Source organism: Mustela lutreola, chromosome 9 (genome assembly GCF_030435805.1).
Source record: "Mustela lutreola isolate mMusLut2 chromosome 9, mMusLut2.pri, whole genome shotgun sequence".
Lineage (NCBI taxonomy): Eukaryota > Metazoa > Chordata > Mammalia > Carnivora > Mustelidae > Mustela > Mustela lutreola.
Genome location: NC_081298.1, coordinates 126,072,684 through 126,086,877, shown reverse-complemented (window position 1 = coordinate 126,086,877; position 14,194 = coordinate 126,072,684). Strand labels below are relative to the sequence as shown.

At 41.4% G+C, this 14,194-nt stretch overlaps 1 protein-coding gene and 1 pseudogene across 1 annotated transcript in view; one reads left to right on the top strand and one right to left on the bottom strand.

The window, feature by feature from the left end:
• Positions 1 to 9,936, top strand: part of HADHB (hydroxyacyl-CoA dehydrogenase trifunctional multienzyme complex subunit beta) — a 33,440-nt gene extending 23,504 nt beyond the window's left edge. Inside the window, exons 8-16 of the mRNA XM_059132444.1 lie at positions 1,206 to 1,393; positions 1,724 to 1,904; positions 2,559 to 2,680; positions 5,358 to 5,437; positions 5,516 to 5,563; positions 6,359 to 6,446; positions 6,793 to 6,867; positions 7,277 to 7,441; positions 9,387 to 9,936. Coding sequence (XP_058988427.1) covers positions 1,206 to 1,393; positions 1,724 to 1,904; positions 2,559 to 2,680; positions 5,358 to 5,437; positions 5,516 to 5,563; positions 6,359 to 6,446; positions 6,793 to 6,867; positions 7,277 to 7,441; positions 9,387 to 9,422 — 983 coding nt within the window. The 3' untranslated portion in view covers positions 9,423 to 9,936. The remainder of the gene's footprint in view (positions 1 to 1,205; positions 1,394 to 1,723; positions 1,905 to 2,558; positions 2,681 to 5,357; positions 5,438 to 5,515; positions 5,564 to 6,358; positions 6,447 to 6,792; positions 6,868 to 7,276; positions 7,442 to 9,386) is intronic.
• Positions 9,937 to 12,820: 2,884 nt separating this feature from the next.
• Positions 12,821 to 13,832, bottom strand: LOC131808209 (FGFR1 oncogene partner 2-like; annotated as a pseudogene).
• Positions 13,833 to 14,194: the final 362 nt, after the last annotated feature.

Here is a 14,194-nt window from a genome sequence, read left to right as displayed (position 1 = left end):
CTTTTTTTTTTTTTTTTAAGATTTTATTTATTTATTGAAAGAGAGACAGTGAGAGAGAACATGAGAGGTGAGGAGGTCAGAGGGAGAAGCAGACTCCCCTCGGAGCTGGGAGCCCAATGCGGGACTCGATCCCGGGACTCCAGGATCATGACCCAAGCCGAAGGCAGTTGCTCAGCCCACTGAGCCACCCAGGCGCCCCAACAATGACATTCTTAATAACATGAAGGCCAGCTTGGGCATCCTGCCTCATGACTGGCACAGAATGATGCCAGAAGCAGTGATTGGGAGCAGTCACTATTCTGTGAAGCCTGTGACAACTTCTGCATAAAGCAACAGAATACTTGCCAGTGGCCATAAAGATGAAGGGGGCTGCCTTACCTTTTCAAAAGCCAGACTTTCTCAAGCTTGTAGCAGAAATTCCCATTGTAGGGGAAAAAAATCTTTCCGAAAACTAAAGCTGGGAGTTTATAAAATCTTCAGAATGTTCTAGTATAGAATATAATTTGTTTGAGGGTTGGTCCCATGGATATTTCCAGAAGCTCATGTCCATGTGGCCTGAATGAAACTTGTTTTCTCTAATGCAGTGAATATAGTTTTACTCATTCAAAAAAATTATCTTAATCCCTTTCAAAAGGTGAGAAGCAGGGCACCTGGGTTAAGCTGTAATACAGCTGTCGGTTAAGCTTCCAACTCTTGGTTTCAGCTCAGGTCATGAGCTTTGGGTTGTGGAATTGAGCCCCAAGTCAGGCTCCGTGCTCAGTGAGAGTCTGCTGAAGAGTCTCTGTCTCTCTCCTCTCCTCCCCCTGCTTACGTGCAAACGCGTGCTCTCTCTCAAATAAAAAAAAAATCTTTAAAAAAAAAAAGGGAAAAGATGAAAAGTTTAATTACAGATGTTATATAATGGTAACTGTCATACAATTTTTTTTTAAAGATTTTATTTATTTATTTGACAGATAGAGATCACAAGTAGTCAGAGAGGCAGGCAGAGAGAGAGGAGAAAGCAGGCTCCCCGCTGAGCAGAGAGCCCGATGTGGGGCTCGATCCCAGGACTCTGGGATCATGACCTGATCCGAAGGCAGAGGCTTTAACCCACTGAGCCACCCAGGCGCCCCGTCATACAATTTTTTGATGAAGAAGTTTAAATTACCAGTGCTCTGTTAATTTCTACTAAAGATGTTCATCTGTGTGTCACCTGTGCCCTGTAGGTATTGGCTTGATCGCTTCTGGGCAGTGTGATGTGATCGTGGCAGGTGGTGTAGAATTAATGTCTGACGTCCCTATTCGTCATTCAAGGAAAATGAGGAAAATGATGCTTGAGCTCAATAAGGCCAAGACTCTGGGTCAGCGACTATCTTTAATTTCAAAATTCAGATTGAATTTCCTATCACCTGAGGTAAGATTGTGAATTTTTACATGAACCTATGTTTTTCTAAAGCATCCCACTGCAAAGATTTAGAATTAGGTAAGACAGCTTGGGGTCAGTTATGCTCTAGTAGTTGTAGATTCTGTTAATTACAGGGTAGGGGTAATTATTTGCTCAAGATAAAAAAAAAAAAAAAAAAAAGACTGTGGTTAGAAAATTTTAATTTGTAAGCCCTTCTCGGAGATGCCTTGCTCACAAAAAGCTTCTCCCACCTTGGTCTTGACCGAGTTCCCCAGACAACCTGAGGTGTGGCGAACGTATGGTAATGGCATACCTGATCCTCTGTGGCTCCTTTCCCAGCTCCCCGCAGTGGCCGAGTTCTCCACCAGTGAGACCATGGGCCACTCTGCAGACCGGCTGGCCGCTGCCTTTGCTGTCTCTCGACTGGACCAGGATGAGTATGCGCTGCGCTCGCACAGCCTGGCCAAGAAGGCGCAGGATGAAGGCCTACTTTCTGATGTTGTACCCTTCAAAGTGCCAGGTCCGATGGTTTGCTCAGCGTTGTAAAGGAGAATGCTTTGTGCCACTTGTTGGGGAGTTCTAAGTTGCTTCTCAAACTGCCAAAGCCCCAAATGACTTTTCAAATAAGTATATTGGTTCTGATTGCCGAACAGTCACTCTTAAAAACAGACTCAAGTTTCAATTTATGTTGTAACAGTAGGTCAACATTTCAAAAAGAGAAGTTTTTCTAGGAGTTGCTTTTAGGTCTTCCTGCTATATTTTAGGTTTTTTGTATAGACCTGTTTTAAAAACTTCATTCATGTGATTTCTGTATAAAATAGCCAAATGTGAATGAGTATCTTAAGGAAGTAATGTATCCTTCTTTTATTAGACCATTTAGATGATTTCCCAGATGTCCTAAGGGTATAACTTAGGCTTAGTTGATAGAGCATGTGACTCTTGATCTCAGGGCTTTAGTTTGAGCCTCTTGTTGAGCATAGAGATTAGTTAAAAAGAATAAAATCTAAAAAAAAAAAAAAGTATAGTCTTAAATTTGGTATCTTGATGACTTTAACAGACATTTTAGTAAATAGGTGTGGTTTACATTTCATTTTTCAAAGTTTTTAGAACATATTTCTCTAGCAAAGATAAAGTCTATAGTTTCCCCAGAGTTAAAAAGCTCATGTTTTTACAGGAAGAGAAACAGTTACCAAAGATAATGGCATTCGTCCTTCCTCTCTGGAGCAGATGGCCAAACTAAAACCTGCATTCATCAAGCCCTATGGCACAGTGACAGCTGCAAATTCTTCTTTCCTGGTAACTGTGTGCTCTGTGTGTTTACTAGCAACTATCCTATTTGTGGACTCTCAATAGAAAAACCTAAAGTGGATCAATTTTATGTATCATGAATAGAGGCATAAAAATATAGTTACTTATTATAAAGATATTAAAATGGAGTCATTAAAAAAAATTAGAATCCTAGTTTTAAGGCCCTTGGAGCCACTTGATCCTGCCACCATGCTGATGCAACAAGATCTCTTTCAGTCATTTAAAGACTCAGAAGACCGCTGAGCTACGCCAGGCAGTGGGGTTAGCAAGTTAGTCACAGTGACTGTAGTGTAGCGAGAAGGTGCGGTGGCGGCTGTGAGCATAGGCTGACAGAGAGGACACACAGACAGGAGTCCAGGAGGCCCCTCAGAGGAGCTGGCATTTGAGCAGTAAATCTTGAAGGGTACAAGGCAATTCAAGAATTCATTAAATGCATTCTAGGCAAAGGGAATGGCAAGGGGATATGAGAGCAAGGGTTTCTTTCGGGAAAAGCTTGGCTAGAACATGGGATATGAATTTGAGGAGTGGTATGAGACGTGCCAAGTAGGCAGGGAGAGTGACGAGATAACCTCTTCCAGCTCTGATAGGAAATAATGCTTCCAGGCGCCTAGGTGGCACAGTCGGTTAAATGTCTGACTCTTAGTTTCAGCTCAGGTCCTGATCTCGGGATCGCAGGATCAAGTCCTGGCATCAGGGTCTATGCTCATTACAGAGTCTGCTTGAGATTCTCTCTCTTCCTCTACCCCTCCCCCCATGCTTACATGGTATCTGTGGTCTCTCTCTCTCTCTCATGAATCTTTAAAAAAAAGGGGCGCCTGGGTAGCTCAGTGGGTTAAAGCCTCTGCCTTCAGCTCGGGTTATGATCCCAGGGTCCAAGGATCGGGCCCCACATCAGGCTCTCTGCTCAGCGAGGAGCCTGCTTCGCCCTCTCTCTCTGCCTGTCTCTCTGCCTGCTTGTGATCTTTGTCTGTCAAATAAATAAAAATCTTAAAAAAAAAATTAAAACTATTAAAAAAAATGATGCTTTCTACTGGCCCTCAAGCTATTTTCCTGTAAGCAGTTTCTATAAGCATCTTCCTATAAACATATGGAATACATGTTTACCCTCACTTTTTGTTATGGTTGTTTTGCTGATCAGCATATATCCTTCCTTGTTTTTTGGCTCCTCAGTTAAACCTCCCTATGGATTCTGTTTCTGCTCATAGGATGTGGTTTCTTTTCTCCTACCACCTTGGGGTACGACTTTCTAAATATAGTCTGGCTGGTCAGTGTTTCTTTTATAGTGTATCTTCCCTACCTGGACACAAAGTCTGGAAACATGGGAACGTGTTGACATTTTTGATGTTGTTAAGTGACTGCTGAATGCCCACTCTCGGGCTAGGGGAAAGGTGCCTGGAGTAGCTCCAGTAGGATGGTGCACCAGCCTGTTAAGCCTGAGTGGTGAAGGACTGAAAGGTTAATCATTTCCAAAACCAAACTGAATGATAGGGCCATATGGGCTGGGCTCTCCTCTTGCCAGATCCGAACTCCCTTGTTCACTTCGGGTGTGCGAACGGTGCAGGTTTATTCACTGAAAAGTCAGAAACACACACCATCAGAGGCAGCACATTGCAGATACGTGAGTTACGGGAAATGTGCTAATGCCCCACATTCCTTGCAGCTTTGCCCAGGGCCTCGTTATATCAATGTAATGTCCGTAAACCATTTATTGTGTATAGTTCTCTATTTCCAGGCTTTATGGCCCCTGTCTTGTGGTAGCTCCTTAGTTTCTTCAGAGTTACTAAGTTATAAAAATATTATACAATGTGGTAGAACTTGTTTTGATATTACAGACTCTCAAATAGTAAATTTTTTATTTATTTTTTATTTTTTTGAGCTCTTTCTTTTGCAGTCATGGTGAAGGGCTTTTTTGCAATGGTAGCTCTTTATCTCTGAACTTCTTGATTGTCAGTTGGGAAAAAGCATGTGAGGTGTGTCCAAGGAGGGAAGACCATGGTTCTGATGTTCTCACCCGTTTCTTCCATATCACCTCGAAGTCTGTGTTTCCTTCTGGAGGCAGGAGGCAGCTCCAAAATAGTCCATAAAATGTAAAAATAAGCAAATAAATGAGAGATTGTTTTAATTCATAAGATTTCTTATATTCTCTGCCAAAATAATCTTTTGGCTTAAGTTTAGTATGAAAACATATTTCTTTTTTTTTCTTTTAAAGATATTATTTATTTGTTTGATAGACAGAGATTACAAATAGTCAAGAGAAGCAGTCAGGGAGAGAGGAGGAAGCAGGTTCCCTGCTGAGCAGAGAGCCGGATGCGGGGCTCGATCCCAGGACCCTGAGACCATGACCTGAGCCGAAGGCAGAGGCTTGAACCCACTGAGCCACCCAGGCGCCCCGATACATATTTCTAAAGTTACCTGTTCTCTTTGTCCATTTTGATAATGTGGTACTTTTGAACAGGTTCGTCTACCCTCGTCCTTGAAAAACGGATCAGTGTGGGTTTGAATTGTGAATTAATGATGGCTAAAATGGAAAGAAAGTTTGTTACATAAAATCTCTGCATGGGTGTGATTAGTTGGGAGATTTAGGAACACGACATAGAAGATGGTTGTACAGAGACTTCCAGAAAGGCTGAAGCATTTAACATTATTGTTTTGCTCAATACTTCAGACTGATGGTGCATCTGCAATGCTGATTATGGCAGAGGAAAAAGCTCTGGCCTTGGGTTATAAGCCAAAGGCATATTTGAGGTAAGGTACATGTTCAAATAAATTGCCTCAATTTCTTTATTTTATTACTGGAGCTAACCCCTCTTGTTTTTCACCTAGGGATTTCGTATATGTGTCTCAGGATCCAAAAGATCAACTTTTACTTGGGTAGGTAGCAGTGTATATCCTTGGCCTATAATTGAAAGTATTTGATTATCCACGTTTGTTATATAGATTTTAAAGTACATTAAGTTCCGATAGAGAACAAACAGGGTTGCTGGAGGGAGGCGGGTGGGGGGCTGGGCTAGACAGGCGATGGGGATCAAGGAGGGCACATGTGATAAGCACAAGGGGTTGTATGTAAGTCATGCAGTGCTGAATTCTACTATTGCCCTATATGTTAATTAACAAGATTTAAATCAAAATAATTAAAAGAAAATAAAGTACATTGAGTTCTGAGTTCATAATTGTTTTGTGTGTTGGAGTTTTTTTTTTTGGTGTGTGTTTGTGAGTAGGGGTGTGTGTGTGTTGGATTTAAAGGATAAAAAATAATCCTTTTGTGTTCTTTTTTTCATTAAGATGTCATAAGCATTTCTTCATATTGCTACACAGTTTTTATAGTAGCCTTTTGTAAAAGCGTCCGAATATTTACATTGTGTCCCCCACCCTCACGGCTCTTGGCTCACTGGCCTCATCATGTCCTTCAAACTAGGCTACTCTTCCTGTGCTCTGCCCTTTGCACGGTGTGTTTTTCTGGTTCTTCACTTTGTTTGTCCTTCTCTTTTTGTTGTTTGTTTATTAACTGTATCCCTGACTCTAGCATATACACTTAATATTTGTACAGTAGAATCAGTGAATAAATGAAGGGCATTATAATACCTTATGTAAAACTCAGATTGGGGAATAAGGAGTTCTTAAGTGGAAAATTAAATTCTTAACGTATTACTTATTTTTTCTTTTTAGACCAACATATGCTACTCCAAAAGTTCTGGAAAAGGCAGGATTGACTATGAATGATATTGATGCTTTTGAATTTCATGAGGCATTCTCAGTAAGTCACTTAGAAGATACATATCAAAGGACTGTAACCATAAAAAATGTAATCCGTAAAAAAAAAAAAATGTAATCTGTGTTTGTGTGGGAAATGAGGTATGGCTTACGATGCGAGTAAAACGGGAGGAGAGCTTTATATTTGAAGTACGACTACACTGTTGGAAGAGGTGTAAGAGGAGGGAATCCAGTGGTACAGTTTGAAAACAACCTTCTGAGGCAGTCTCTTAGAGGCCCTTGAAAAGTAGCAAAATGTTTCCTTAGGAAAATTTTATGAAAAACTGCTTTAAAGATTTGCTCAACTTTAATGGCAAGGGTCATTAATAACAAGGTCTTTTCCCTTGTAGGGACAGATTTTGGCTAATTTTAAAGCCATGGATTCTGATTGGTTTGCACAAAACTACATGGGTAGAAAAACCAAGGTAAGCGTTTGATTAAAATTAGGCTTGAACTTCCAGGGCACTGTAGTATTTGGAGTTTAGTCGGCTGCTAATAAAAATATGAAGGGGAAGGCTTCTCCTGATGAAGAATTTTGTATTTCATTAAATGTATTTATTTCTTAGTTGAAAAATAGTTCTTGGAAATCTTTAGAAAAAATGGAAGTAAAATTCTAGGTTGTCTTTTGTTCTTCCAGTTCTGATGTTAGATGAAAAATAAATGGTCTGTGGCTTTCAGAATTGACCTAGAATTTCTTTCTTTATAGTAAAATAGTATGTGATGTTATTTAAGTTGGACATGTTCTCAGTCTCTGTTACCTTCCTGTTGGTAAGAGCCTGGCCTGATTCTTAAGTTAACTCCTCATTATATTTGTGTCTGTTTTGTGGGAGCCAGGTTGGGTCACCTCCCCTGGAGAAGTTTAACAACTGGGGTGGATCGCTGTCCCTGGGACACCCCTTTGGAGCCACTGGCTGCCGGTTGGTCATGGCAGCTGCCAACAGACTGCGGAAAGAGGGAGGCCAGTATGGCTTAGTGGCTGCCTGTGCAGCTGGCGGGCAGGTACGTCTCAGCAGCTCCACAGGTGCTTCTGGAAAGACATTTTCTTGGAAACAAAACAAGCTCATCTGAGAGTGTTTCATTTAACTTTGAAACATCCTTAGAGCAATATTTCTGATGACAGACAACCAGGAAAAAAGCAGCCTCTTTTGAGGGGAAGAGGGTACAACTTTAATTCTGATAGTATTTTGGAAGGAAGTTGGTTTTTAAACCCAAGCTGTTTCTATTCCTAAAGTAATGTTTATATTATTGATTTAAGATTTTATTTATTAATTTGAGGTGGGGTGCAGGGAGGAGCAGAGAGAGGAGAGAGAATCCTAAGCAGACTCTGTGCTGAGCACGGAGCCTGACGTGGGACTCCATCTCATGACTCTGAGATCAGGACCTAAGCCAAAATCAAGAGTTGGATGCTTAACTGACTGAGGCAACCAGGAGCCCTTATATTTTTTACTTTTAAAAGGAATACACCGTCATTATAGAAAGTACAAAAAGTATATAGAAAAGAATTAGAACCACCTATAATCCCCTCAGCAGACACTATCATTAACATTTTGATATATTTTCTTCTTTTATAATAAAATTTACTCATTTATCTAGTCACCATGAGACCTTATCTATAAAATCTCTCCAAGAAGTAAATTATCTTTCTTGAACTATATCTTAATTGGAGAATTTATTTACTTCTGGATAACTTACTGCTGTTTATTTGGGGGAAATTTGTATTCTCTGGATTTCTTTCATTGACCTTACTTGCACTGCAGACACAGCTTACTACCCGCTGCAGCATTTCACTCTGGGAATAAAATCCAGAAGGAGGGCAGGCTAATTATAATATTTTTTGCCCCCCAACCCTGATGGAAACAGATTTTGGTTTTCATCCCGATTATAGAAACTTTCTGTTGCTAATCAAGATGAGTCGATAAGATATGTAAACGTTTAAATATCTTACACTTAAAAACCTTTATTTATGGCTTGCCTCAGAAACTTTGAAGAAATAAGAGGTCAGTTATTTGTAGGTTGGAGCATTTCAGATTTCATGATGAAAAGCATTTTTTGTCTGTTTAGCTTCAGCCGCAGGAAACCGTAGTCAGGACTGGAGCCCTCCCTCCTATCTTTCTGTGCCAGGCTCAATGGGGGGAGATTACCAGTGCATGGTACTGTGCAGAGTGGGTGGTCCGCACAGGTTAGTGTCCTGTGGTTTTGAGTGTGTGTTCCCTGATAGTTCTTCAAGCACACAGAGTGTAGTACAATCCTGGGTGCTTTTATGGAGGAACGAAGAATACCACCCAGTACCTTTCTTCTAGAAATTTATAGTATGGCGACAGAGAGAGGAGATGATGCACCTTAGGAAGTAGATTAAACTTGGCAATTGTTTCATCAAGAGCGAATGCCTGCTACCAACACAAGGCTGAGGTTAGCGGAGGAATTGGGCATTTTGGATCCAGAGTAGGGTTTCTCAGCTTTGGCTTTGTTAACATTTTGGGCCAGATAATTCTTGGGGAGGGATGGGTTGTATTCTGTGTTGTAGGATGGGTTTTTTGTTTGTTTTGTTTTGTGTTAAGATTTACTGATTTATTTTTAGAGTACAAGAGCGAGCAGGGGCTGGGGTAGAGGGAGAGAGAGAGAGGCAGACTCCCCAGCAAGTGCAGAGCCTGAAGCAGGGCTCCATCTCACCACCCTGAGATCATGACCTGAGCAGAAGTCAAGAGTCGGACGCTCAACTGAGTTAGCCGGGCGCCCCAGGATGTAGGATGTTTAGCATGATCTCCACCCGTTAGATGCTAGGAGCAACACTCCCCCTTCTGCACATTGGGTCACAGTGCTTGAAAGGCAGAGCAGGGATCAAACTCTATAGCCTGTACTTTTCCCATTGTTCTCTTTTGCCTCAGGACCGGCTGGATTTTTCACCTTCCATTGCTCTAATTGAACTCTTTGTTTCCCTTTTCAGGGCCATGCTATGATTGTGGAAGCTTATCCAAAATAATAGATAATGAAGAGGTGACCTGGAGTTTCCGTGCACACTCGCACTAGGCAATGCCATTCCAATGCATTACTAAATGACATCCATAGTTCCTAGCTCCTCTTAGGGAAACACAGTCTGTGGCCTTCTATTAAATACTTCGCAAGGAAGCCTTGCTAGCACTCTGAGCTTTCCAGTAATCATGGCTTACTGCTCTTTCAGGGATTTCTTAGTCACCAGAGTCACTCAGTGGTAACATTTAAGCAATTGTTTTTCATCTCTGTTTTCATTAAATACTAAGAGTGGTTGCAATTTGGGAAAGAGGTTGGCTGAGATTTGGAATCATCTTTGTAACATTTGCAAATTATACTCTTTCCTGTTTGTGACCTAAAGATGAGTGTTTTCTATAAGTTACAAACCAATGTGCCTAAAAAAATTATGGAAAGATAATTCAGAGTTAAATGTTACTGACAACTTACAGTAAATGTTTAGATGTATAAGTACTCTGTTAACGTTAATAAACTGAGAAAATATTGAATAGTTTGCCTTGTTTTTTTACTGGAGGGAAAGGGTGGTTCTCTGGGCTTGGGGGCAGATTTGCTTTTACTCATTTGTTAACTTCTCACAGTCTTAGTCAACTACGAGACAGCAAGGAATGTAAAGAGGGTGCTACTTTATTATTTTTTTTCAAAGTTTTATTTATTTGACAGAGAGAGAGAGATCACAGGCAGGCAGAGAGGAAGGCAGAGAGGGGGAAGCAGACTCCCCGCTGAGCAGAGAGCCCAATGCAGGGCTCAGTTCTGGGACTCTGAGACCATGACCTGAGCCAAAGGCAGACACCCAACAACTGAGCCACCCAAGCACCCCAGGGTCCTACTTTAGAATAACACCTTTTCCCCCATTGCTCCATGGAAGTAAATTTATTTCAATGGGGATGTCTCTGTTTGCCGGGATTTAAGTAAAGTGTAAAGAAATTTTAAAATTAAAAAATAAAAACTCTGTTTTTATTATGCACTAAATATATACTAGTGCTTTGAAGAAGCTCAGGTCTCTCAGTTGTGGCCATTCTTGTGGATGGCCCACAAAATAGACACCACCCACAAAAATAGACTCAAGTGGATGAAAGACCTAAGTGCAAGATAGGAATCTAGCAAAATCCTAGAAGAGAACACAGGTCCACAACCTCTGTGACCTTGGCCACAGCAATTTGCTAGACATGTCTCCCAGGGCAAGGGAAACAAAGGCAAAAATGAACTATTGGGACTTCATCAAGATCAAAAGCTTTTGCACAGCAAAGGAAACCGTCAGCAAAACCAAAAGATAACCAACAGAATGGGAGAAGATATTTGCAAATGATGTGTCAGATAATCTATATGTGTCCAAAATCTATAAAGAACACCCAAAGAACAAATAATCCAGTCAGGAAATGGGCAGAGGACATGAATAGACATTTCTCCAAGGAAGACATCCGAATGGCCTATGGACACATGAAAAAATCCCCAACATCTCTCAGCATCAGGGAAATACAAATCAAAACCACACGAATGAGAACCACCTCAAACCAGTCAGAATGGCTAAAATTAACAAGTCAGGAAACAACAGATGTTGGCAGGGATTCAGAGGAAGGGGAACCCTCTCACACCAATGCAAGCTGGTGCAGCCACTCTGGAAAACAGTGTGGAGGTTCTGCAAAAAGTTGAAAATAGAGCTACCCTACGACCAGCAATTGTACTAGGGCTTTACCCCAAAGACCCAAATGTAGTGATCCGAAGGGGGACCTGTACCCCAATGTTTATAGCAGCAATGTCCACAATAGCCAGACTGTGGAAAGAGCCCAGATGTCCATTGACAGATGAATGGATAAAGAAGTGGCATATCTACACAATGAAATACTACACAGCCATCAAAAAGTGAAATCTTGCCATTTTCAGCAATGTAGATGGTACTAGAGGGTATTATGCCAAGGGAAATAAGTCAACCAGAGAAAGACAATTATTATATGATCTCACTGATGTGTGGAATTTAAGAAACAAGGCAGAGGATCATAGGGGAAGACAGAAAAAAATAAAGATGAAGCCAGAGAGGGAGACAAACCAGAAGTGACCCTTAATCTTTTGAAACTGAGGGTTTCTGGAAGGGAGTGGGGGTGGGGGGATGGGGTTACTGGGTGATGGAAATCGGGGAGGGTCTGTGTTGTAATGAGCACTGGGTATTAGGTAAGACTGATGAACCACAGATGTGTACCCCTGAAACAATATATTATGTTAAATAAACAAAATTTTAAAAAGAAAAAAAAATTCTATAGGTTATGAGGACCAGATAAGAGCTTAATAATAAAGAAAAATTTATTTTTTTTAGAGATTTTATGTATTTATTTGACAGAGAGTGACACAGAGAGAGAGGGAGCACAAGCAGGGGGAGTGGGAGAGGGAGAAGCAGTCTCTCTGCTCCAGAGGCAGGCCTCAATTCCAGGACCCTGGGATCATGACCTGAGCCTAAGGCAGACACCTAATGATTGAGCCACCCAGGTGCCCCTATTTTAAAAGATTTTTAAGTAATTTCCACACCTAATGTGGGGCTCAAACTCACAGCCCTAAAATCAAGAGTCACATGCTCCACCGGCTGAGCCACCCAGACACACCCCTGCCCCCAAGAATACTTCTCAAAAAAGGGGGGGGAGGGTTGTGAGGGAGAGGAATTTCCAATTTAATTTCAAATTACCATACCTAGCTTGCCATATCAAACGTTTCAACTCTTAGCTAAATGAGTTACATAATATCCTTAAAGGTCAACAAGAGAAAAGAAAGATCTCATCTTTGTTATTGTTGTAGAGTCAAAGCTGAATCTTTCTAAGGAGTATTTTAACATCCTAATATCTCTTAAAATTCTTTCATAGAGGACACCTGGGGGGCTCAGTGGGTTAAAGCCTCTGTCTTTGGCTCAGGTCATGATCTCAGGCTCCTGGGATCGAGCCCCGCATCGGGCTCTCTGTTCAGCGGGCAGCCTGCTTCCTTCTCTCTTTCTGCCTGCCTCTCTGCCTACTTGTGACCTCTGTCTGTCAAATAAATAAAGTCTTAAAAAAAAAGTCTTTCCTAGAAAGGTGTTCTTTTTCTTTCCTGAAAGGATACTTCATTTCTCTAGCAACTTAGAATTATTAGTGGAGTATTTTAATTATTATATACCAGCAAAAAATAAATTACATCTTATTTATGGTGCCTCTGAAACATTCCTATAGCCTTGCAAATGAAATTTTCTTTGACAAAATATTACATGAATGGGAAGGTAGTCTTTTTTTTTTTTTTAAGATTTTATTTATTTATTTTCAGAAAGCGCGCGCGAGAGAGAGAGAGAGAGAGAGACATCACAAGGAGGCAGAGAGGGGGAAGCAGGCTCCCTGATGAGCAAAGAGCCTGATGCGGGGCTTGATCCCAGGACCCCAAGATCATGACCTGAGCTGAAGGCAGAGGCTTTACCCACCGAACCACCCAGGTGCCCCTCTGTTTTTTAATTACATTTTGGAATAAAGTCTATGACCATTAATTGCAATTTTTTGTTGCTATCTCAGGAATGTCATTGACAGCACACTGTTCATATAATAGAAAGAAGAGATAAAGCAAAGAGTAGCTTGAGATTGATTTTTCTGTTAACTCATTCACTTTAGGAGGCCAGTCCCAGTGGACAGAGCCTTGTAAGAAGCTCGTAGGCTTACAGACTCTTCAGCTCCTCTTCAGACTCAGGTTATAACTGGTCACTAAGGCTGACAAAGATAAACTTTTCAGAACCTCCCCTTTCCTAAGGTTCAACAGTGGTTTTCAAGCTATTTAAAGGATTTCTCTCGAGCCTTTGTTTTCTTGTTCAAGTTGAAATATTCGTTTCTGTTCGTTGCAACGCTGTCACCCATCAATTTCAATGACTTTCCTCATTACTGCTGCCATTTCAGGTCTGTCCAACATGTGCTTTTAATTATTTCTGATTTGTTTCCAAGTGCCTCCTCTCCAGTCCCTGTTGAGATGCATTAGAGACGGATTCTTCGGAGCTGTTTTAATGTACCATGTCCGTCTTGGAGTGCTCCTCTTTTATCTTCATTAGCATACGAGATCTTCTTAGCTATCCATTAACTGTCTGAACATTTGCTCTTGATACTTGCTCATTCCAAGCTCCAAGGCAGACTGATGTATATGATTCTTTGTTCTCTTGTTGCTCTTCTCTGGTTTGTCTGTTCTCTTGCTGGATTCCCATAACTAATGTGGACTGTGGCCAATGTCCTGCCACTTCATTAAGCTCTTGAATTTCTTCCTGATACTGCTTGGTCGCTTCTACTCATTGAGAACTGCGGTGTGGTAGATCAGAGATTTTGCTGCATCGCCGTGATCTCTCCATCTTTCAACAAGATCATTAGCATGAGCAAGGTGACTTCTCAGTTGTGCAACTCATTTCTGAAGGAATACTCTGGTCTCGATCCCTGTCAGCTGTCAGCTGTGGCGTTAGGGCTCAAAGCCTCTGCTCACAGGGACCTACGCACCTAAGAAAAGAGATTCCTCTTGTCTATTGAGCTTCTTCAGGGAACAGACTCAGAACCCAGCAGAGGCAGTCAGTGGAGAGGTGCTGGAGGGGTCAGCGGAGTTCAGCCCCATCATTGGCCCACAGGAAACCTCTTGGAGATAACAGTTTATTTTAAAGCCCAGAAATAAATCTTCTCTATGTGGTCCAGTGATTTTTGGCAGGAGTGCTAAGACTATTTAATGGGGGAAAAGACAGTCTTGTCAGCAAATGGTGTTGGGAAAATGAGATGTCCA